This window comes from Bufo gargarizans, chromosome 1 (assembly GCF_014858855.1).
Source record: "Bufo gargarizans isolate SCDJY-AF-19 chromosome 1, ASM1485885v1, whole genome shotgun sequence".
NCBI classification, from domain to species: Eukaryota; Metazoa; Chordata; class Amphibia; order Anura; family Bufonidae; genus Bufo; species Bufo gargarizans.
In genome coordinates, this window is record NC_058080.1 from 616417190 (window position 1) to 616440179 (window position 22990).

The window sequence follows — 22990 nt, forward strand, 5'->3', positions numbered from 1 at the left end:
AGACTGAACTGATGCATCCTGAACAGATTGCTCTCCATTCAGAATGCATTAGGATAAAACTGATCAGTTCTTTTCCGGTATTGAGCCCCTGTGATGGAACAGAAAAGAAAAACGCTAGTGTGAAAGTACACTAAGGCCAAATTTATGTTGGCGGTGGAGACTGCTGGAGTTCACGGTGTCTGACGTAGCTGGATCCCCATTTGTTATAAAAAGATCCCTACAGGACAAAATGGCAGCGTGTTCCATCTTCATTTGTTCTTCACGCAGAACTGGTCCATTCAATGGGTTCGTGAACCCCCCACCCCCACCCACATAGACGGCACCTGTGCACAGTCCTTCTTCTCTGATGGTTGCTGTTCAGTGTTTTTTATATATATTTTTTTTACGTGAAAAATACATGAAAAAATGATGACATCACAGTGTGTACAATATTTGCAGAAAACGCTGAAAAATAAGGGAAAATGTCAGGTTTTTTTTTTTCACTGCCAGAGCTCTTGCATATCACTCGTGTGAAAGCGGCCTTCCCATCTCATTAAACAGAAGTGACGTAGAAAACTAAAAAAGTTCTCCAGACGTGTACTTTTCGGAGGTTTTTCAGCAACTACAGTTACCAGTCATTGACAGAAGGATGTGTTAAAGCTGGAAGAGTGGAGCTTGGGTGCAATGAGAGCAATGGTGACGCCCTCATTGCACTAAAGGTTCTAACTTGTATTCAGAAAAAGTATCAACGCGGGAATGGAGCTGCAGATCAGCAAAAGAAAATCATTGTTAGGGCTCATGTTTTGCGGTCGGTTTTTCATGGATTTGTTCCATATCTTATCAGTATTTTTGCTGATCCATACTGTAGAAACGCTATGCCCAGCTCATGTGTTTGGTGATTAAGGGTACTTTCACACTAGCGTTATTCTTTTCTGACATAGAGTTCGGTCCTAGGGGCAGTTTTATCCCCATGCATTCAGAATGGAGAGCAATCCGTTCAGGATGTCTTCAGTTCAGTCACTGAATGGCGTTTTGGATGGAGAAAATACCGTATTCTCTGTCCAAAATTCCGGATCCGGCATTAATTTACATACAAATGTATTAGTGCAGACCGGTAGAAAATGTAAAAAATAGAGACTGATCTGATCTTGCAATGCATTTGTAAGGCCTAGTTCACACGAACGTGTTTTTTTTTTTGCAAGTGTACTGGCCGTTTTTTGTGTTCCGTATACGGAACCATTCATTTCAATGGTTCTGCAAAAAAAAACGGAATGTACTCCGTATGCATTCCATTTCTGTTCCGTTGAAAGATAGAACATGTCCTATATTTGGCCGCAAATCACGTTCCGTGGATCCGCATAAAAAAACAGAACACATACGGAAATGCATCCGTATGTCTTCCGTATCCGTTCCGGTTTTTTTTTGGAACCATTTATTGAAAATGTTATGCCCAGCCCAATTTTTTCTATGTAATTACTGTATACTGTACATGGCATACGGAAAGGAAACAAACACAATGGAACTCAAAAACAGAACAACGGATCCGTGAAAAACGGACCGCAAAAAACTATAAAAGCCATACGTTCGTGTGAACTAGGCCTAAGACTGATCCGTCTACAAATGCTGTCCGTTTGCATGCCAGATCCGGCGACGGAACTGCTTGCCGGATCACTCTGCCGTAAGTGTGAAAGTAGCCTTATAAGTTACTGTTTCTGATCTGCAAAAAATCAGATCCCGTACGGATATGTTTTGTGGAATAACGGAACGGAAGAGGACTTAAATAAAAAACTAAAAAAAACTCAGATGCCGAACGGATCCGTCAAAAACGGTCGTGTGCATGAGCCCTAATAGTGCATGCACTAATTTTTTTGCGGAACAGAATTACGGAAACTGAGTGCACACGGAGTACCTTCCGTTGTCTTTGCGGACCCGTTGAAGTGAATAGTTCCGCATACGGACTAGGGGTGGGCGATATGGCCTAAAATCTATATTGCGATATAATTTTAAGCATGTGCGATATATATTGCGATATATTGTTTTCTATATTGGGGGGGTGTTTAAATTTTATTTTTTACTTTTTATTTATTAACTATTGGCCTCCTTAAGGGCTAGAACCCTTGTCATATTCACCCTAATAGAGCTCTATTAGGGTGAATAGGACTTTACACTCTCCCTGCTGCCCTGTGCATAGTGCACACAACAGCAGGGAGCTGACCATGGCGGCAGCCTCTGATCTGCCCCCTCTGGTAACGCAAACCCCCCCCCTCCCCAGTATTAATCATTGGTGGCAGTGGCCACAGGGTCCCCCTCCTCCCCCCCATCATTGGTGGCAGTTTGCAGTTCCGATCGGAGCCCCAGCAGTGTAATGCTGGGGCTCCGATCGGTTACCATGGCAGCCAGGAGTCACGCTGCTGAAGTCCTGGCTGCCATGGTATGTTAGTGAGCAGAGAGCAGCGCATTATACTCACGTGCGCTGTGGCCGGCGGTCGCTCCTTCTTCTCATAGGTCTGTGCGGCGCATTGCTAATGCTGTAAGCATTAGCTATCCGCCGCACAGACAGAAGGAGCGACCGCCGGCCACAGCGCACGTGAGTATAATGCGCTGCTCTCTGCTCACTAACATACCATGGCAGCCAGGACTTCAGCAGCGTGACTCCTGGCTGCCATGGTAACCGATCGGAGCCCCAGCATTACACTGCTGGGGCTCCGATCGGAACTGCAAACTGCCACCAATGATGGGGGGGAGGAGGGGGACCCTGAGGGATATGGCCGGCACATTCATTGGTAGTGCAGTGGCCACAGTCCCTCCCCTCCTCCTCCTACTCTGTCCTCATTGGTGTTCAGCGGCAGCCGCGCACAGTGGGGAGGGAGAGACTCCCTCCTCCTCCCTCCGCTGTGCCGGCCGGCTCAGAACATGGTGCGCGCGATCATATCGCGGTCCGGCGATATAGGCGATATGGCGAAAATCCATATCGTGGCCCAAATTCATATTGCATATCGCCTATACCGCCCACCCCTAATACGGACCACAAAAAAAGGAACTGAAGCAGAAAGAAAATACGTTTGTGTGCCTGAGCCCTTTTAATCGGGTGACCCACAGCTATCTGTCTGTGCATAGAGCTGAAAGGGAGGTCTCTTGTGACAGATTATCTTTTAAATAAATCTGAGCGAGTAAGGGCCAGTTCACACTAAACACGCTTTAAAAAATCAGCACGGAATCTGAATGTTTTCAGCGTGACAAAAATGCCTTTTTTTTTTTTTTTTTATACCAAGGGTGTTCACTTCAGTACAAAGCTGCGATTTCAGCTTGAGGTTTTTGATGTGGATTTGTGCCAAAAATTGAGGATGGGGCTGTTTTGTTCACGTGTTAAATAAAAAAAAAAGTGCGGCTTCTCATTGAAATGAATGGGATGCTATTTTGAGGCGTTTTTGGAGCGGATTTTGAGGCAGAAATACTCCAAAAACTCAGTGTTACAGTTTAGTAACGGTCTCCATACAGGGAATATAATCATTTTGCACTTTGTGCTGTTACTGCTTTTTCCGCCTTAGGCTGGGGCTACACGGAGGCACTTGTCGCATAACAAGAAGGGTACATGTGACTTTTTTTTTTTTTTTGTTTTTGTAATGATAGTCAATGGATTGGATTTTTGTGCGGTTGCAGCACGACACCATTGACTATACAATTTTTTTTTAAGAGCTGTTTCGGTTATTCCACGTAATCTTCATGTTTCTTGGTGCACTGAATCCGAAAATGACCTCCATTTTATCATAGGACATCACGTTTACTGACAATTTAGGTAACTATTTTTAAATAAGGCAATACTTCAAAATAAATGGAAATGGACTTATAAATTTTTTTTTTTTTTTTTTATGAATCCTTTTTTGAACTGAAATGAGCTCATCTACACGCTAAACCCGATTCTTCTTCCCTGTGAGGCTCCTCTTGGTGCATTTCCACTTGTGAGTAGCATCTGGAATGTCTCTCTGAAGCATCCAACAGTAGCCTGCCATCATTGTAATGCTCCATTTCCCCTGGTATCTCCATCTCTTTAATGTCTTGGTGGAATTGTTCACCTTGTTCCTCACTCGCAGCTTCCACATTTTCAGGAAAGTAGTCAAGGTGGGACTGGAGGAAATGCACTTTCAAACTCATCAGGCAACCTAAAGCTTGAAATGCTTTCAGCATTCGTCCGATCTTTTTGTAGTGAGGAACTTTTTTTTTTTTTTTTTTTATTGCCTAAAAATTTCTGTACGACTTTAAATGCAATCCACCCTTTGTCAATACCATGACGGAGCCTCAAAAACTCTTGATCAACTATAAGCCTTTTAATGTCTGGTCCAACAAACACGCCTTCCTTCAATTTTGCCTCCGACAAGCCTGGAAACTTGGTGACCAAGTATTTGAAGCATTCTCGATCTCTTGGAAGTGATTTTACGAATTGCTTCATCAATCCCAATTTTATGTGGAGAGATGGTAGAAGAACTTTATGGGAAGGTACCAAAGTTTCTCGGAGGAATTTTTTTTTTCAGTGACTGTTAGCACCCTGGGCTGCCAACTCTTCTTGGTCCAGTGATTTTTCTCGACTGTCCCATAGACACAGAAAACAAGGGTATTTGGTATACCCAGCTTGTTGCCCGAGCAGCAGGCACAATACCTTCAAGTCCCCACATACTTGCCAACCATGGTCTTCATATTTAAAGGGGTTCAGCACTTTGGCTGTTCAGGCATTCTGGGAGTTGTAGTTTTGCAGCTGGAGGGCCGCAGGTTGACATGCCTGGTTTAAACTGATCTATCCTCTGGATAGATCATCAGCTTCTGATCGGTGGGGGTCCGACACCTGGGACTCCCGCCGATCAGCTGTTTGAGAAGGCAGTGGTGCTCGCAGCTTTCTCACTGTTTACCGCTGGCCCAGTGACGTCACGACTAGTATCACTGGCCTGGGCGGGACTAAGCTCTGTTCACTCCTGGAGCACCGCTGCCTTCTCAAACAGCTGATCGGTGGGGGTCCCAGGTGTCAGACCCCCACCGTTCAGAAGCGGATGATCTATCCAGAAGATGGATCATCAGTTAAAAACAAAGTGCAGAACCCCTTTAAGTTTACGAAGAACCAATTCCAAGTTCTTGTAGGTTTCCTTCAAGTGTACGGAATGACCTACAAGTATGGAAGTGTAAAAACCACCGTTGTGGAGTAAAACTGCTTTGAGACTTTTTGAAGAATCTATAAAAATACGCCATTGCTCTGAATCATATTGGATTTAAAATTGACCCATCAGACCTTCGACATCTATGCAATAAAGCAACTTGTCTTCCTGGGCAAAGTAAGGAACAAACTCCTTTTCACAATGTCTGAACCATGAAGCTGACACTCCTGGCAACAATATATTCCTGCTTTTCAGCCTGGATCAGAGTAACTCGGGGGCATTTTTGGGAAGATTCAAGTCTCTTACCAAATCTTTCATCTCCTCCTGAGAAAACAATTTTGCTCTTGTATTATCTTCAAAGTCAGATTCTTCAGGAAAGATTAACCCCTTCTACCATTAGAAGCACAGACTCGGGGCTGAGGCTTACACATACAACATGCTGCTGAGTATCCCAGTAGTCAGAAATGTCACTCGGAGCAGCACATGTATTCACCCCCCTTTCCAGGGGGGGGGGGGGGGGGGGGGGATTGTTTACCTGCAAATAACAACAAAGGGCCAAGAAGAGAACTAGGGAAATGAGGAAATATAATTATTTTTCCTCCTAGAACTTATGTATACTGTATATTGCTGACAATCAGATTTACAGTGCTATATTTTTATTTTTTGACATAACTTGTCAAAAAACGCCTTTAAGTTTTGTTTTTTTTGGCATTTTATTTCTTAAATGCACTTATGTGAATTAATAGTAATTTGGACTTAAAATTTTGTTAAACCCATAATATAAAAAATTGATAAATTTGAAGACCATTTTGCATTTTGTGGCAAATCTTGATGTCTAGGAGTTTTCAATATTTTTAATTTTTCAGCACACCAAAATACATGGAAATTAGATTAAAATAATCAAACAGCTTTTTAGTAGCAGACCTGTGCTATCATTACAAAAAATGTTGCAGTGTAGTTGTACCCTTAGCTCTGCTTTGTCAGGTAGCGGCATCAGGCGTCTGGTGTAGCTGAGATGAGCGCGTCGTCCGCTACAATCTGTGCTCCTTTACTTCTTTTCCCACAGAAATCTGGAACGAGCAGACAAAACTCTCCTTCCAAATGATTAACTGAGCTTTCTCCTAATTCGCTCAGCCGCATTGTAATTCACTGTGAGCCATGCATCTGTGTAATTAGGGGGGACAGATCCTTGTCCTGCAGCCACCAAATGTCACTTGCTCAGACCGCTGGGCATGCAGGCTCTATAGCGCCACCCATCAGGTGATCTTTTTCAGTATACTCCTGTTTTTCTAATGTGAAGGTGCCCATACACATTAAGCTGTTGTCGACTGAACCGTCACACAATCTAATGATTCTTCCCCAACAGATGATGTCTGAGGGAGAAGGACTGGGTCGGGTGCATTGAGTTTTCATACTTTTTTTCCTGGATGCATTTTCTGTAAGGCTTTTTACACCAGCTGGATCTCCACAAGGAGAACCTGTACCTTCCAAGAACCTCCTGTAAATTCAGAGTTAAGTGCTGCTATCCGTATGTCCGTTCCGTAGCCCCACAAAAAAAATAGAACATGTCCTATTCTCCGTTTTAGGCATTGTTACAATGGATCCGCAAAAAAAGATGGATGGCATACAGATGTCATCCGTATTTTTTGCGGAGTGCAACCACATATGGTCGTGTGCATGTAGCCTTAATGTAATAAGGTCACTTAGAACAATCCTATCAAAGTACACCTAGAGCCTCAGCCAAATAAAGCAAGGGCAGTTCTGTTTTCCTGGTCCACAGTCCCACACCAGATGCCGCTAGATATAAAGTCAAGTCGGCCACTTTAAAGATTTTTTTTATTCTCAGAGTTAGATATTGGTGGCCAATCCTCGGGATAGGTTATCAGTGGTCTGCCACTCCCATAGATCAGCTATTTGAAGAGGCTGGGGTGCTCCAGTGAGTACCACAGCCTGTTCTTAAGCTAGTGATGTCAATTCTCATTGGTCACATGGCCTATTTGAAGATCAGTCCCATTCAAGTGAATGGGTTTGGGCTGCAGTACCAAGTACAGCCTCTATACATTGTACAGTGCTGTGGTTGGTATGTTGTGAGGAGGCTGCAGTGCTCACCAGAGTGCTGCAGCCTTGTCAAACAGCTGACTGGCACAAACTGGTGCCTTCTAAAACCGCTGATTGGCAGGGGTCCTGGGTATGGAACCCCCACCAATTAGATACTGATAACCTAGAGGATAGATCATGAGTTACATGATCTCTGAAAACCTGATTAACCTGTCTGGTTGGCTCTGAAAATGAATTGGACTCCTTGGTTTCATTTTATCTCAAGTCTAAAAGAAAAGGGTTGATGGTAAAAATCCAACCTGTTCTTCCCCTGACTAGATGTGGTTGGCAGCTCCCGTGCTAACTTAGTTCACTTTTATTGTCCAAAATTGCTCTGCTGCAGCAAAATGAGCCCCTCCGCGTTCAAGTCTATCGATCAGAGAAAATAGATGCGTCAGTGGAAGTTTCCAGCAAAGTACTGTGTATTAGCCTTGTGAGTCAATTCATCTGATCTTCCATAATCAGATGGTGGCAAACATCCCACACCCCAAAAAACTGGTGATGGTGGGGTAAGTCCATAAGTGTGACCCTGGCCGTACCCTGACTTTACAGGTGCACGATCTTTTCCCCACCCACGCTTGTGATCTCCACCTCCCACAGCTGGGTTTGTCTTCATAACCCACATCCACACTTGTGTAGGAATCCTCATTCATGGTGACGAGCTGGAGTGTCATTTAGTATACAAATGTTTTTAAAAAGATACTTTGGTTTCTTGTTACATACAAATGTTTCTTAAAGGGTCTCTCCGGGCTTTTAATATTGATGACCTAACCTCAGATCGGAGGGGGAAGGCACGCGCAGTGTGCATGTGCTGTCTTCCTGCCCTGCCATGTCTGTGCACATGCACACTGTGCGCGCCTTCCCTTCATACAGCTGTTCGGTGGGTGTTGGACCCCCACCGATCTGATATTGATGACTTGTCCTGAGGATAGGTCATCAATATTAAAAGCCAGAAGAACCCCTTTTAAAAGGACCTGCAATCTCCCCCGTCTGTTTGTTTTAGCAACTACTTTCATTCTCCATGTAATAGTTTTGTGGCATCTAGTCCTATGACTTTGATGTGCCATTATTCTATTCCTTCTAGAATGAATTGTTAGCAGCCTGCAGTGAAGGTCCAAAAAGGTGTTACTGTTTAGTATTCCCCCAACTTATGACACCCATCTGGACCTCAATTGCAAATTCATTCATGGCCTTGTCCTGACCAGATTGGCAAGTTCAGTTCACAATTTAAGTCTAAAGTACTCTAGTACACACTAAGGCCCTAAGAATGCCATGTGCTATGCTGGGCTTGATGGGACCTGCACTGCTGGAGGATGCATATAATTTATGCACAGACCTAGTCATTTTTGTGGTGGGACTGCCAGAGAGGTGAGCACAAGTACCCAATCCTGTGGGGTAGGGTCCCAGTGGTCAGACCCCTGCTGATGAAAAGTGTTTACCCTGGTCTGTAAATGGGGGATATGTGTTTGTAGTAGGACAACCCCTCTAACATGGCACCTTTCAGGGTTATTCGCATAGTAATCTAAGCTCACATACTAAAGGTTTGAACATGGGCGTAGATGGACTTTCCATTTAAAGGGGTTATTCAATGACAAATATAAATAAAGATCAAACATCCTACAGTACATGACAATCTCTAACAAAGCTAGGACCAGCCCTGTACCTTACATGGATCCAGATATCTCCCTATTCATTGCTTTGCTAGATTTATTCAAGCTGGCAGCTCAAGGGGAGTGTCTCAGCTCTGCCTATCACAGCTCAGGAGGCAGTTGAAGGATGAAACTGAGCATGTGCGACCATCTTGGTGAGCAGGAAAAAGAACAAAGAGAAAGTGGCGCTGTACAGATAACTTTTATTGAATAAACTAAGTGGCTATGCTAAATTTGATTACATGCAATTACATAAGTTTTCAGATCCAGGTGCTGGTTTGGAAACTAGAATATTTTTCGTGGGAAAACCCAGCCAGCCTCCACGACTAAATGGGCAGGACATAGTAGGCGCCCTGTGTCAAGTGTCCTGTAGAAAAGTGGCCTTTGTCCATAGAAACCAGTTTATTTTCTCTTGGCTCTTTGGTATGAGAATATTATATTTCATTCCCTATTTAGATACAGTATATTGCATTTCTCAGAGGTGATTTTAATTTTGGCATTTTTATATATATTTTTTTTCTCTAGGTTGCCATCAGAAATATTGAGCGGGAGCTCATATGTCCTGCCTGTAAGGAGTTGTACACACACCCACTGATTTTACCATGTCAGCACAGCATCTGTCACAAATGTGTGAAGGAGCTGCTCTTCATGACTTTGGAAGACTCCACAGACGTGAGTTCAGAAGCTTCAACACCTGGAAGCCCCCGGGTCCGCATCCAGTCACCCAGCATTGAAAGAATCGACAGACTTCTTAGATCAGGTTTGTTATAGGTTATCTGGATTTACCATCACTGGTTTATGGCCAGGCAGTGAGGGGTGCTGTACTAGAAGCACGTATGGGAATTCCCTTCCTTCTGGGATGTTTCACCCTTGTGAGAAAGTTCATTTAATGTTTGGCTGAACAAAAACTTCCATGTGAATTGCTTAATGACCAGGACATGGACACCTTTGCTGTGTATATTTTTAACTATATAAAAAAACTAAAAAAAGTTGTCTATTTTTTGATATTGCTGACCAATCTAGGATAAGCCATCAGTATTTGCTTAGCTCTTACATTGTAGGGCCATCCATTGTGTAGTGGACAGAGCTGGTAACTGGGACAGTGCTCCCATTCACTTCAATGGGAGCAGCACTGCAGTTAAAACTGCTTTCCACGACCTGGCGATTAGCTGTTTTGAGAAGACATCGGTGTTTCTTTGAGTGCTGTGGCCTTCTCACAGTTTACCAAGCACAGCGCCGTAAATTCTATAGCAGCTGTGCCTAGGCCAGTGATGGCGAACCTATGGCACAGGTGCCAGAGGCGGCACTCAGAGCCCTTTCTGTGGGCACCCACACCCTGGAAAAAGTCTATGGTGTACCAATATGCCCTAGACTTTTCCTGCCATTCATCAGCGCCGGGCGAACTATGAACAGCACAGGCAGCGCATTGAATGTAGGCAGGCTATTATTGCTGAATTATAAAGTACATGGAAGATATACTATATTGGACTGTAGTATTCAGGTTAAATTGCCGTTTTGGCACTTTGCGATAAATATGAGGGTTTTGGGTTACAGTTTGGGCACCTGGTCTGTAACAGGTTAGCCATCACTGGCCTAGGCCATGTGACTAACGAACATGCCATCAGTGGCCTAGGAAAAACTGATGAGACTGAGCGCCACTGCTTTCTCAGACAGCTGGTCAGCTGGGGTCCTGGGTGTCAGACCCCCACTGATCAGATACTGATGACCTGTCCTGAGAACAAGTCATCAGTATTAAAAACTCGGAAAACCCTTTTAACAGCTTTGTCCACTACACGAATGCTGGAGCTATGTTGTTCTGGTGCCAATTTCCAGCATCAGAGCTGAAGGTAAGCTGAGAGCCGCCATACATTTCTCCTGCAACAACCACTGCAGTTACATGTTCTATTACATAGTGTCCATTCAGATAAATGGCTCACCAACCAGAATGGGAACTGATCCTACAGGGCAGCCTTCTGATTTGAGCCATAAGGAGAGGGACGTTCGAACAGGAGATCCCTTCCATGATGTCATAATAATACAACCTTTTTGAAGGAGCTGTCTCAAAAACGCAATTCCTTTCGCTCCAAGTTTCAGGCTGCAATCTCTATGCTTTCATCCATTTTAGACTCCTGAAATCCAGTTTCAAGCCTGCTCTTAGTTTTAGACCTTTAGGCTAGATTCAAACGTCCGTATGTGTTTTGCATGACATCCGTATTTTATTTTATTTTTTTCTTTGCGGTTCCATTGTAACAATGCTTGTTTTTGTCCGCAAAACTGACAAGAATATATGTTCTAATTTTATTTTTGGGATAAGAAACGGATGCAGATGGCACATGGAGTGCTGTCTGCATTTTTATCGGGCCCTTTGAAATGAATGGGTCTGCATCCTATCTGCAAAAAAAACTAAACACAGACACGGAAACAAAATAAGTTTGTGTGAATGTAGCCTAATTCAGTGGCTTTGTCCCTGTTGGTAATATATCGTGAATGTGTGTGTGCTTTGTGTGTTCAGGATGCTACTGCCTTCACTCGCTCTTATGTATCAGCACAACTTCATTCTTAGGGCTCATGCACACGACTGTATGAGCGGGCCATATGTCCCGGAAGCGGCATACATTGTGCGCACAGAGTCATAGGTTATTATGATGCTGTGCACATCGGGCCGCCCGTGGGGCTATTGTCCCGCATGCATTATATCATATTGTCCCGCGGGCAGCCCGATGCGCACAGCATCATCGTAACCTATGACTCTGTGCGCTCCTGTATGCACGATGTATGCCGCTCTGAGGCATATGGACTGTATGTCTCAGAGGGCATACAGTCGCGTGCATGGGCCCTTATAAAGATTTCCCATTCTACAGCGTACTAAGGCTCTCCTCTCATTTGCACTTAGTCATTGATGCAGGAGACTCTGTGATTTTAGGTTTTCCCTCTCCTTACTGTGTGTGCTCGTTTCCACATCTACACTTTGCTGTGGTACAGCCTACATGTTGCGTCTAAAGACTTCTCCCAAATCTCCACAATCTGATCTGCCATGTTCAATCTCCTACCCTGCTGTTAATCTTAAAACCAAGAAAATGTTTAGTGTACAGTGCTGTGCTTGGTATAACATGAAGTGCTGCAGCTGATCATCCTTAGGCTAGGTCAGAAGTATTTGTGTTCACTTGTTTTTGTACAAACTTTGCATAAATCCATAGGTGGAAAAGTGAGCTTCTAGAAGGAGAAAAGGGCATTTTCCCTAAGATGTCTTAAGTTTAAAGGGGTATACACATCGACAACATTGATGACCTATCGCTAGAATATGCTGTCCATGTCAGATAGGTGCTGATTCCACCTCTGGGACTCTCTCCTATCTCTCTTGTGGTGTTCTCTTCATTTTGGGGGCACTGTTGTAGAGATGGGAGCTGGTTCTAGAGGTGATATGCCATCATTTTCTGAGTTGGGAGTACCCCTTTAATTTTATTCACCTGCAATATTGATTAATACAAAGTATGAGAAAAAGTTAGTGACCATTGAAGCCCCAAACTCATTTTAATGTATCCAGCAAAGAGCAATTATTATTTTTGCTGCTTTTGAATGATACTTAAATGGCATGAATGTGAACTTACTGCAACTACTGAAATGTCTTACTTTTATAAATGTTAATATTTTGCAGCATCACATCGGAGCTCTTTTGCACTAAGAATTAGAGGTGACATATTCTCTGGCTTTAATAGGCTCTGTGCTTCTTTGTGTATTGGCTTTACTCCTATTTTTCCGCGGTTTCATTCTGTTGGAGAGGTAGACCATAATGGAGCCACGACCTTCTGTCTATAAAATGCAAAGTGTGCTGGTGGACATGACGTGCCAGTTGTGTAATGGTGCGGATAGTTCTTTAAAGGGCTCGTCTCACCCCATATGTTTTGTGATTAATAATTAGTGAGAGAACCCCAAAATTTAACTTTTTTTTTCTTTTCTTTTTTTCTTTAACATACCTAACCGGTTCTTTAGGGTGTCTTGGACAGCCTGATTTAACAGATGATTGTCGGGGAAGTAAGCGTTCCTCCCCCGACGGTCGTCTGCTCACTGGTGGAGGTGACTGCTGCTATTACATGCAGCGATCTCCTTCTCAGTATAGGGGGGAGCGCTCGTTATACCATCGCTCTTCTCTATACTGAATCATTGTTTGCCGGCAGCAGATTGTGATTAGACACCACAATCTGCCGTCTGAAAAATATATTTTTTTTAATAAAAATGTTAAACCAGTCAAAGGATTTGGATCAGGCACTCGGCGGCAGAATTATACTGCCAGGTGATCGCTAATGAGCATTACTACAAACTCTCATTAGCGATCATTGCTGAAAAATCGGCAGGTGCAACACTGGCTTTAGTGTATTGCAATATCAAAAATCCAACTGTGCAAATTACAAGGGGATCCAAATGTGGGTATGTCACAAATGACGTTCTGTCTGAGGGGAAGAAGCTAGCTGGAGACTAACGCTAGGTTCACATCTGCACCTGAGGAGCCTCCATTACGGAAAAATAAAAACATACAGCGCCAGTATTCTGGAACAGAATACCGGAATCCTAGCCTAAGGCCCCTTTCACGAGCAAGTTTTCTGTATGGGTGCAATGTGTGAATTGAATGCATAGCACCCATGGTGACATCTGACCCATTAATTTGAAAATTGCAGCATGTTCTACAGGTCCTTCTAAAAAAATTAGCATATTGTGATAAAGTTCATTATTTTCTGTAATGTACTGATAAACATTATACTTTCATATATTTTAGATTCATTACACACCAACTGAAGTAGTTCAAGCCTTTTATTGTTTTAATATTGATGATTTTGGCATACAGCTCATGAAAATCCAAATTTCCTATCTCAAAAAATTAGCATATTTCATCCGACCAATAAAAGAAAAGTGTCAACCTTCAAATAATTATGTTCCGTTATGCACTCAATACTTGGTCGGGAATCCTTTTGCAGAAATGACTGCTTCAATGCGGCGTGGCATGGAGGCAATCAGCCTGTGGCACTGCTGAGGTGTTATGGAGGCCAAGGATGCTTCGATAGCGGCCTTAAGCTCATCCAGAGTGTTGGGTCTTGCGTCTCAGCTTTCTCTTCCCAATATCCCACAGATTCTCTATGGAGTTCAGGTCAGGAGAGTTGGCAGGCCAATTGAGCACAGCAATACCATGGTCAGTAAACCATTTACCAGTGGTTTTGGCACTGTGAGCAGGTGCCAGGTCGTGCTGAAAAATGTAATCTTCATCTCCATAAAGCTTTTCAGCAGGTGGAAGCATGAAGTGCTCCAAAATCCCCTGATAGCTAGCTGCATTGACCCTGCCCTTGATAAAACACAGTGGACCAACACCAGCAGCTGACATGGCACCCCAGACCATCACTGACTGTGGGTACTTGACACTGGACTTCAGGCATTTTGGCATTTCCCTCTCCCCAGTCTTCCTCCAGACTCTGGCACCTTGATTTCCGAATGATATGCAACAGTCCAGTGCTGCTTCTCTGTAGCCCAGGTCAGGCGCTTCTGCCGCTGTTTCTGGTTCAAAAGTGGCTTGACCTGGGGGATGCGGCACCTGTAGCCCATTTCCTGCACACGCCTGTACACGGTGGCTCTGGATGTTTATACTCCAGACTCGGTCCACTGCTTCCGCAGGTCCCCCAAGGTCTGGAATCGGTCCTTCTCCACAATCTTCCTCAGGGTCTGGTCACCTCTTCTCGTTGTGCAGCGTTTTCTGCCACACTTTTTTTCCTTCCCACTGAGGTGCCTTGATACAGCACTCTGGAAACGGTCTATTTGTTCAGAAATTTCTTTGTGTCTTACCCTTGCTTGAGGGTGTCAATGATGGCCTTCTGGACAGCAGTCAGGTTGGCAGTCTTACCCATGATTGCGGTTTTGAGTAATGAACCAGGCTGGGAGTTTTTAAAAGCCTCAGGAAACTTTTGCAGGTGTGTAGCGTTAATTACCGTATTTTTCGCCCATAAGACGCACTTTTTCTTCCCCCAAAATGGGGGAGAAATGCCCCTGCGTCTTATGGGGCGAATGCGTGGAGTTTTACATCGCTGGCAGCGATGTATCAGTGAGCGGGGACTCGGGGAGGGACTGGGAGGAGCTGGGGGCCGGCAATAGCGGCGGGGCGGTGCAGTCAGTATAGTATAGCACCGCCCCGCCACTCCGGTATACTAATTTGAGAAATCATATTGAAGTAATAGTTATTAAACATGCCCCCCAACTGCTATTCCTACCTTCCCTCCTAATCGCTGCTGTAGAATTCAGGCCAGGCGGGCGGCAGCGTAACTCGTTTCACGTGCCTGCGCCGCCTACTTTATGAATGAAGTAGGGGGCGCAGGCAAGTGATGTCAGTGAGACGCGCCGGCCTGATTTCTACAGCAGCGATTAGGATGAAAGGTAGTAATAGGAGTTGGGGGGCATGTTTAATAAATATTAATTCAATATGACAACTTATATTTTGGGCGGGGGGGCGGGGGGTTCGACTGTTCGGATTGCGATCTGTGGATGGCACTGTTATGGGCTGGGGGGGTCTGTGCATGGCACTGTTATGGGCTGGGGGGTCTGTGGATGGCACATATATAACAGTGCCACCCACAGACCCCCCCCCCCAGCCCATAACGGTGCCATCCACGGATCCCCCCTGTAACAGTGTCAGCCACAGACCCCCCCCCCCCCCCCTGTAACAGTGCAAGCCACAGATCTCCCCCCCCCCCCCATAACAGTGTCAGTCATCCACAGATCCCCCCCCCCATAACAGTGTCAGTCATCCACAGATCCCCCCCCCCATAACAGTGTCAGTCATCCACAGATCCCCCCCCCATAACAGTGTCAGTCATCCACAGATCCCCCCCATAACAGTGTCAGTCATCCACAGATCCCCCCCCCCCCATAACAGTGTCCGTCATCCACAGATCCCCCCCCCCCCCCCCATAACAGTGTCCGTCATCCACAGATCCCCAGTAATAGTGCCATCCACAGACCACCATTAGTTCCAAACCCACAGCACACCTTTTGGTTAAAAATGTTTTTTTTCTTATTTTCCTCCCCAAAAACCTAGGTGCGTCTTATGGGCCGGTGCGTCTTATAGGGCGAAAAATACGGTAGTTGATTCAGATGATTAGGTTAATAGCTCGTTTAGAGAACCTTTTCATGATATGCTAATTTTTTTTTCATGCACGTGAAAAACGCATCAAAACTGAACGCAATTGCTGGCAACTTTTATTTATTTTTTAAATTCTGTCCGCTGCTGCGGTCTATGGTCTGATTAGCGGGGGTGTCGGACCCTCGCCGATCTGACATTGACCTATTCTGAGGATGGTTCATCAATAGTAAAAGTTCGGGCAACCTCTTTAACAGATCCGGACACAATTCATATAGTTCGTGTGAAAGGGGCCTAAATGTGCACCCTGATTGCCAGATGGGTCATCAGTGCTGAAGGTGCCACATTGCTCCTATCACATGAACGCCCATGAGTGTGTGCAGTAGTGGGCATATTAACTGGGCTGGACAATCCTTTTAACTATAGATATACATTGGTATAATCTATGTATCTGAAATCCAGTCACTTTAAATGTTGAGTCCAAATAATATTTTTCTTGGGACTTGTCAAGGGAAGCATATGTGCAAATATTGTATAGATTTTCAGTATGCCCACAGATGGTAATGGAGACTTGCATTTAGCTAATCCACGTTGGGACGGCCAGGCTGTATCTGTCCTAATTCAATCCTTCTGTTTGATCCCCAAGTGGACTCCTGTGGGGAGAACGATGTGAGCTGGTGGTTTATGGTACTCTCTGTGGATGCAGCTTTCATTTCGAAAAGGCTTCAGCAAAAATGAGAGCTGAAAGCTGACTGGCTGCTATGGCCAATGGCCCCACTTTTCCTTAGCACCTTCTAGTTTATAGGAAAGAGATTTTAAAGTGATTCCCACCTTGTGAAAACCATTTATTCAATAAATACAATACATTTTATTCCTTGGCCAGCATTGGAAAGCTGGGGTGCACTGAGGGTATTACCTGTGAATGCTGCCACCTCTTTCCACAAGACAAGCATCTCAGCAGGCTTAACCCTACCACAGTAGGCCTGGATCAATAAGGTTGATTCTAGATACAGCGCACTCATTCGTGTGATGTCTTCACCCGCACAGCACCCTAACTGAGGGGTGTGTATGTTTTTTCACATTAAAAACCATGTTCATCAGTGGTTTCACACATCATACGCCATATTGGCTGTTTTTTGAAGCTGCAGTGCGAGTAAAGTCCAATCTGCCTCATCACATGAGCAGCCAGTGATGTCAACATGGTTTTTAATGTGAAGGCTTTCCTTCATTACTAGCTCAAAAAACTAATGTATGTGACATCCAAAAACATGCTCTGACTAATATCATGTAGGTACGTCTTTTCCCGAACACTCCTATTGTCAGAATTGCTTTCTTAATGAAGGTCTGTAAGAATGTCATCGCATCCTATCATTTACTGAATTGTCTTATATCCTAATTCATGTTACTTCCAACAGAATGAAAGTCTGCAGCTGTATTGCAGTGACTGGTGAAGTCTTTACTGTCTGCTCCACCTTTCCATACTTCATTTTGGTCTATGCATGTGTTTTATGTGTGGTTTATATATATATATATATATATATATATATATATATATATATATATATATATATATATATATATATATATATATATATATATATATATATATTTATATTTATATTTATTTTTTATTTTTTTTCCTTGAATTGTTCTGCAGTTGTTTCCATGTAGATTGTCAGGAACCGTGTTCATTGTTTTTTTGTTTTGTTTTTTCCCTGAATCGTTTTAAACCCTATATTAATGAGAAATGTTGACTAATTTGCTGTGAACATTTTTAAAAAATAGTTTGCAGAAGGGAAATGGTCCTATATAACTGCTCAGCCCAGAAAGTTGTAAACCTTCTTGGGGTTTAGTCACGTTGGCAAAATCATGGCAATTATGTGGTTGAAAGCAGACATGAAACAGAAAAAAAAAAAATCCAGTCGCTCCCAGATACATCCACATCTACAAAGAGGAGTTGCCACAATTAATATTCTGTGTATTATCCTGAAATCTCATACTGCTTAGAAGATTAAAATCGAGGAAAAGATGAGGCGCCATTATCAGGATGTAGGCCACAGACCTTTTACTGCTATTGGAGCACACAGTGCAATGTATGTTATACAGTGTCTGGATTGCTCTCTGCCCCTTGTACTTTTATTGCTGTTGGACTGCTGCAATCTTGTTTTTGTCTGGCAAGCAGTTTTTATAGTTGTTTGACTCATTTTTGCTTCTGCATGATATGAGATCCATGAAGATTGCAACATGTTGACTCTCCTCATCGTTGTAGGTGTGGCTGGAATCACACAGTTTTGTATCCAGAGTGAGCATAGAGGAGAAAGACAGACATACGGTATCCATCCACATACCGTACTTTGGGGATTATGTGCGGAAAAAGTCATACTACAGTGCAAGCAAAGAGAATGAAACTTGACATCTTGTTTACTCTTAATTTTTTTTTTTTTTTTTTTTTTTTTTTTTTTTTTTTACGCTGTGCGGATTTAGAAACTTGCAGCAGGTGAATTGTTTTTTTTTGTGTGCAGATTTTACCCCATGCATTGCAACAAAAACTGCAAGTAACAGATTTTGGTGCTGAAATACAGAGAAATCTGCAGGAAAATCCCTGTGGAATTTCTCTTTTGACACCGGCACTGATGTGTAGGTACACTTGTGGTGAATTCAGACATGTTGAACTTGTCTGTGTTCTGGCTGGGAAACATGGATTAGCGGTTAAACGGGCTGCACGCCATTGGCATCTGTGTGATGTCTGTCCTCTCCCAAACCCATTCACTTGAGGGAATGTGTCTTATGAAAAAATCCTTGAATAAGCAGAAAACCCCAAAGACAATGGCGGGACTACAATTTTATTTTTCAATTTCGCCCCACAAAGGGGCTTTTAAAGGGAACCTGTCACCTGGATTTTGTGTATAGGGCTGAGGACATGGGTTGCTAGATGGCCGCTAGCACATCCGCAATATCCAGTCCCCATAGCTCTGTGTGCTTTTATTGTGTAAAAAATAAAATAAACTATTTGATACATATGCAAATTAACCTGAGATGAGTCCTGTCCCTGACTCATCTCACGTACAGGACTCATCTCAGGTTAATTTGCATATGGATCAAATCTGTTTTTTATTACACAATAAAAGCACACAGAGCTATGGGGACTGGATGTTGCAGATGTGCTAGCGGCCATCTAGCAACCCATGTCCTCGGCTCTATACACAAAATCCTGGTGACAGGTTTCCTTTAATACAAGATGGCAAAGCTTGTTCTGCAAAAAAACAAGCTCTCATACGGGTATGTAAGTGAAAAAGTTGTGACTGTTTTGAAACGAGGAGGAAGAAGCAAAAACTGGACTGGTCCTGAAGAGGTTTTTCAACACTGCTCTACCATTTTATTTAGGGCTTATGCACACAGCTGTATTTTTATTTTATTTTTTTCCGCACCTGATCCGCATTTTTTCTGTGGATCGGATACAGACCCGTTTATTTCAAAGGGGCCTCAAAAGCTGTCCGTTCCGTGGCCCCTTCTCCGCCTCTTGTCCCTACTGCCATCTACACGCATGTCACCACTGAGGCCATTGATTGGTTATTTGGCCGGCAGCTGTGGCACACATTTAGACAGAATGTCACACCAAGTCTGGTGGTGACTGAAGGTGAAGGTTACATTGCATTGACAGGTGAATTGTGTTGTATGATGTCTTGGGCATCTCCATATAGACTGCTGGTCAGATAGGCAATCTCCACCCCAATTCTGCGCATGTATAAAATGCGATCCCATGAGACTGCCTGTCCATTGCCGTGGTGGAGGCGCAACATAGAAGAAAAGGGAGGGGAGACTCTAGGTGCAATAGCACTGCCCTCTTTGCACCTACGGGGTAACTTGCATATTATAAAGTCTTTTTTCTTCTGCATACTGGAGAAACATGGAGATGCCAGAGATATCATGGGACTCTGCTTACATGTGTGGATGGACATCTGCCAACCGTTTGACATTAAGGTATGTGGTGACAGATGCCATTTAAACCCTGCTTGTCCATATGAAAAAGGGGTTTCTTGTCACGGAGAACTCCTTTTTTAACTCTTTACTCTTTCTAGAATAGGTATCTAGTGGGCGGTCCTCATCGGTGATTGACAGCTATCTCTGTATGCCCAGTTATACAGGGCAGGTTGTGTATTACTCAGTAGAGCTGCTCACTGGTTCCCACTATATCTCCTCTCAATCTGTCCAACTCCTTTGACTCTACAATATGCCTCCTACAGCTTAGACTGTGTTCAATGTGACAAGTTCCTTCTTTTGGGAATAGGCCTTTCTTGTGGGTTTGTACTGAAGCCTCTTTAATAAGGGCTCAACAACACAAACATTGACACACAAAGGTCTGCAGGGTTTGGTTCTGACATGAATATTCTCTTGTACCTTTTGAAGTTGGCACCTGTGTCCCCTCCCAGTAAATAGCCTTTGAAGACATCTCAGGGCAAGCCTTTTAGAGCTGGGTGATGACAGCAGCGGCACAGAACGTTACGGGAAGAGACGTTTTGTCTGTCTGCTGCAGTCGCCTTGGATATTCTTGTCCAGCATCAAGCAGGAGGAATCCAAGGAATTCTACACATTTGTTTGGCTTTTGGCTTGGACCATTCACCCAGGGTGGCAAATTAGACCTGTCTTGGACTACAAAGTGTGAGGACAGCTGATCCCAACTGCATCAGTCATTGAGAAGATGCTGTTATACTGCCAGACCCGAGTTTCTTGTGTTATATTTATATACAAAGATGGCCTTCTCGAAGAAAAAGTAATCTGTGAAGACCATTTTTCAATGTAATTTTGCGTGGGTATATCCAGTTTTACTGTAAATCAGTTGTACCAATTGATAATTAAGTGTCACTAATTGTTTCGGATACTTTAGAACAGTGATGGTGAATCTTTTACAGACAGAGTGCCCAAACTGCAACCCAAAACCCACTTATTTATCGCAAAGTGCCAACATGGAATTTAACCTGGATACTGCAGTCCAATATAGTATCTTCCATATACTTTATCATTTAGCTATAATAGCCTGCCTACATTCACTGCGCTGCCTGTGCTGTTCATAGTGCGCCCTGCGCTGATGAATGGCAGGAAATGTCTAAAGCATATTGTACACCATATACTTTTTCCAGGGTGCAGGTGCCCACAGAGGTCTCTGGGTGTCACCTCTGGCACCCGTGCCATAGGTTCGCCATCACTGCTTTAGACTATTGCGTACATTGGTCTAGACTAGGGATGAATGAACCCGAACTTTACAGGTTCAGTGTTCGGGTAGTGTAGGGATTCCTTTTTAACCGAATTCATAGACGGAATGCAAAACGAAAGCCTTTACGAGGCATTCCATTTTGATCCATCATAATAGAAGTCTATGATCAAGCATAATGGATCCATCTGGTTTCCATTATTCAGGACTTTGTTTTCCATCCTGCATAACAAACTATATGGATCTGTTATGCTTGGCCATAGATTTCTATTGTGATAAATCAAAAAGGACTGGCTCTTTCCCACGACGGTATGCCCTCCAAGATGCACTGTCCGCCCACGGCCGTGGGCAAGAGACCTTAAAGGCATTTAACTCTGTTGCAAAAGAAAGTGAAGTTTGATAGGATGCTGTCTACACACACCTTCTCTGAAAGTAAATGGTTCCTTGACCTGTTCCCTAGCCCTTTGAGCCTGATGTCCTTGTTGGCATCAAGGACAAGTGGTGAGCCCTCGCCAAAGCTTGGGGTAAACTGTCCTCCTCCTAGGCTGCCAATTAAGTATTCATAAAAGACTACATTTGGTTCCCCTGAAAAGGCTGGTTGGATTCTAGCGGGGTGCAACTTTACTTCCTGACAGCTGTGTGTGGGTTTGACCTTTTTGCAGTCCGACACTGGCACACTATACACCAGACGCTGGTGTTGGCTCCTTGCTGGTGTAGATTTCTTTTTCTGGTAGACTGACCTACTAAAGATGCTCTAAAATTGATGCCTGCGCCTCTTAATTTTGGCACATCATGCACCAGCTTTTTATCTTTTTTATAAAGACTGGCATAACAAATGTCAATATTAATAAATTCAGTACACCCCAATAACACACTTAGCCGGCCCATTCAACTAACTTTGCACCACCGTGTTTGGGCACCTTTACTAAACAAAGGGTTGAGAAAGCACTTGCTGCCTAAACCCCGTGGCTCTCTCAAACATACTTGGCACATAAGAAGGCACAGTCCTACAGCCCTGTCCAGCTCAAGAGACAGGCAGAGGGATTGCAATGGATCTATTTTGATAGGACGGAAACGGGAATGTTTTACCTGTGGACAACTTCCCTTTTTAATGTAATATACATATTTAAATATAACAGATGAAATATCCTTAAAATGTACTTTTACATTGTGAATGGTTATTCCTGCTCTAGTTTAATTAAATCTGCATATGTTTGTCAAATATCTAATGCAGGTTCAGGAATGGAATTCCCTATACAAGTTTGTGTTCTTCATTATTTCTGCAGACCTCACTCACACAATTTACTTGCCCTTTGACTTTTCTGGAATGGTCAAGCACAGGTGGACGGCAGTTGGTCTTGTGGATAATTGCATGCAGTCTGTACTTCTTTCCAATGCAAAATTAGACAAACGGGGCATTTTAAGTAATCAGATCTTTTACTTTAACGTTTTGTTATGTTGTGGCCTTGTGCTATATATATATAATTTTTATTTTTCCTCCATGCTTCTGCACACAATACTTCATAATGAGAAAGTGAAAACAAAATTTTAGACAGTTTTGAAAATTTTATTAAAAAGGGAAATCTAAACCTTTGCAAGTAATCAGACCCTTTTGCTATGACACTTGAAATTTAGCTCTGGGGGCCTCCTAATTTTTGTTGACCATCTTGTGTATCTGCACCTATTTTAATGTTATTTCCCCTGTGATAAACTGCTCTCTATATAAGGTCTCACAGCTGGCAATGCATATTGGCGCAAAAAGCAAGCCATGAGGAGGAAAGAACCTAGAAGAACCCACAGA

The 22990-nt window shown here is 43.5% G+C and overlaps 1 protein-coding gene across 2 annotated transcripts in view; it reads left to right on the plus strand.

Annotated features, from left to right (window-relative positions):
- TRIM36 (tripartite motif containing 36) overlaps positions 1-22990 on the plus strand; it is a 100238-nt gene that overhangs the window by 42564 nt on the left and 34684 nt on the right. For both annotated transcript variants that reach the window (XM_044275919.1, XM_044275920.1), the window contains exon 2: positions 9392-9626. In XM_044275919.1, the coding sequence (XP_044131854.1) occupies positions 9392-9626 (235 nt within the window). The remainder of the gene's footprint in view (positions 1-9391; positions 9627-22990) is intronic.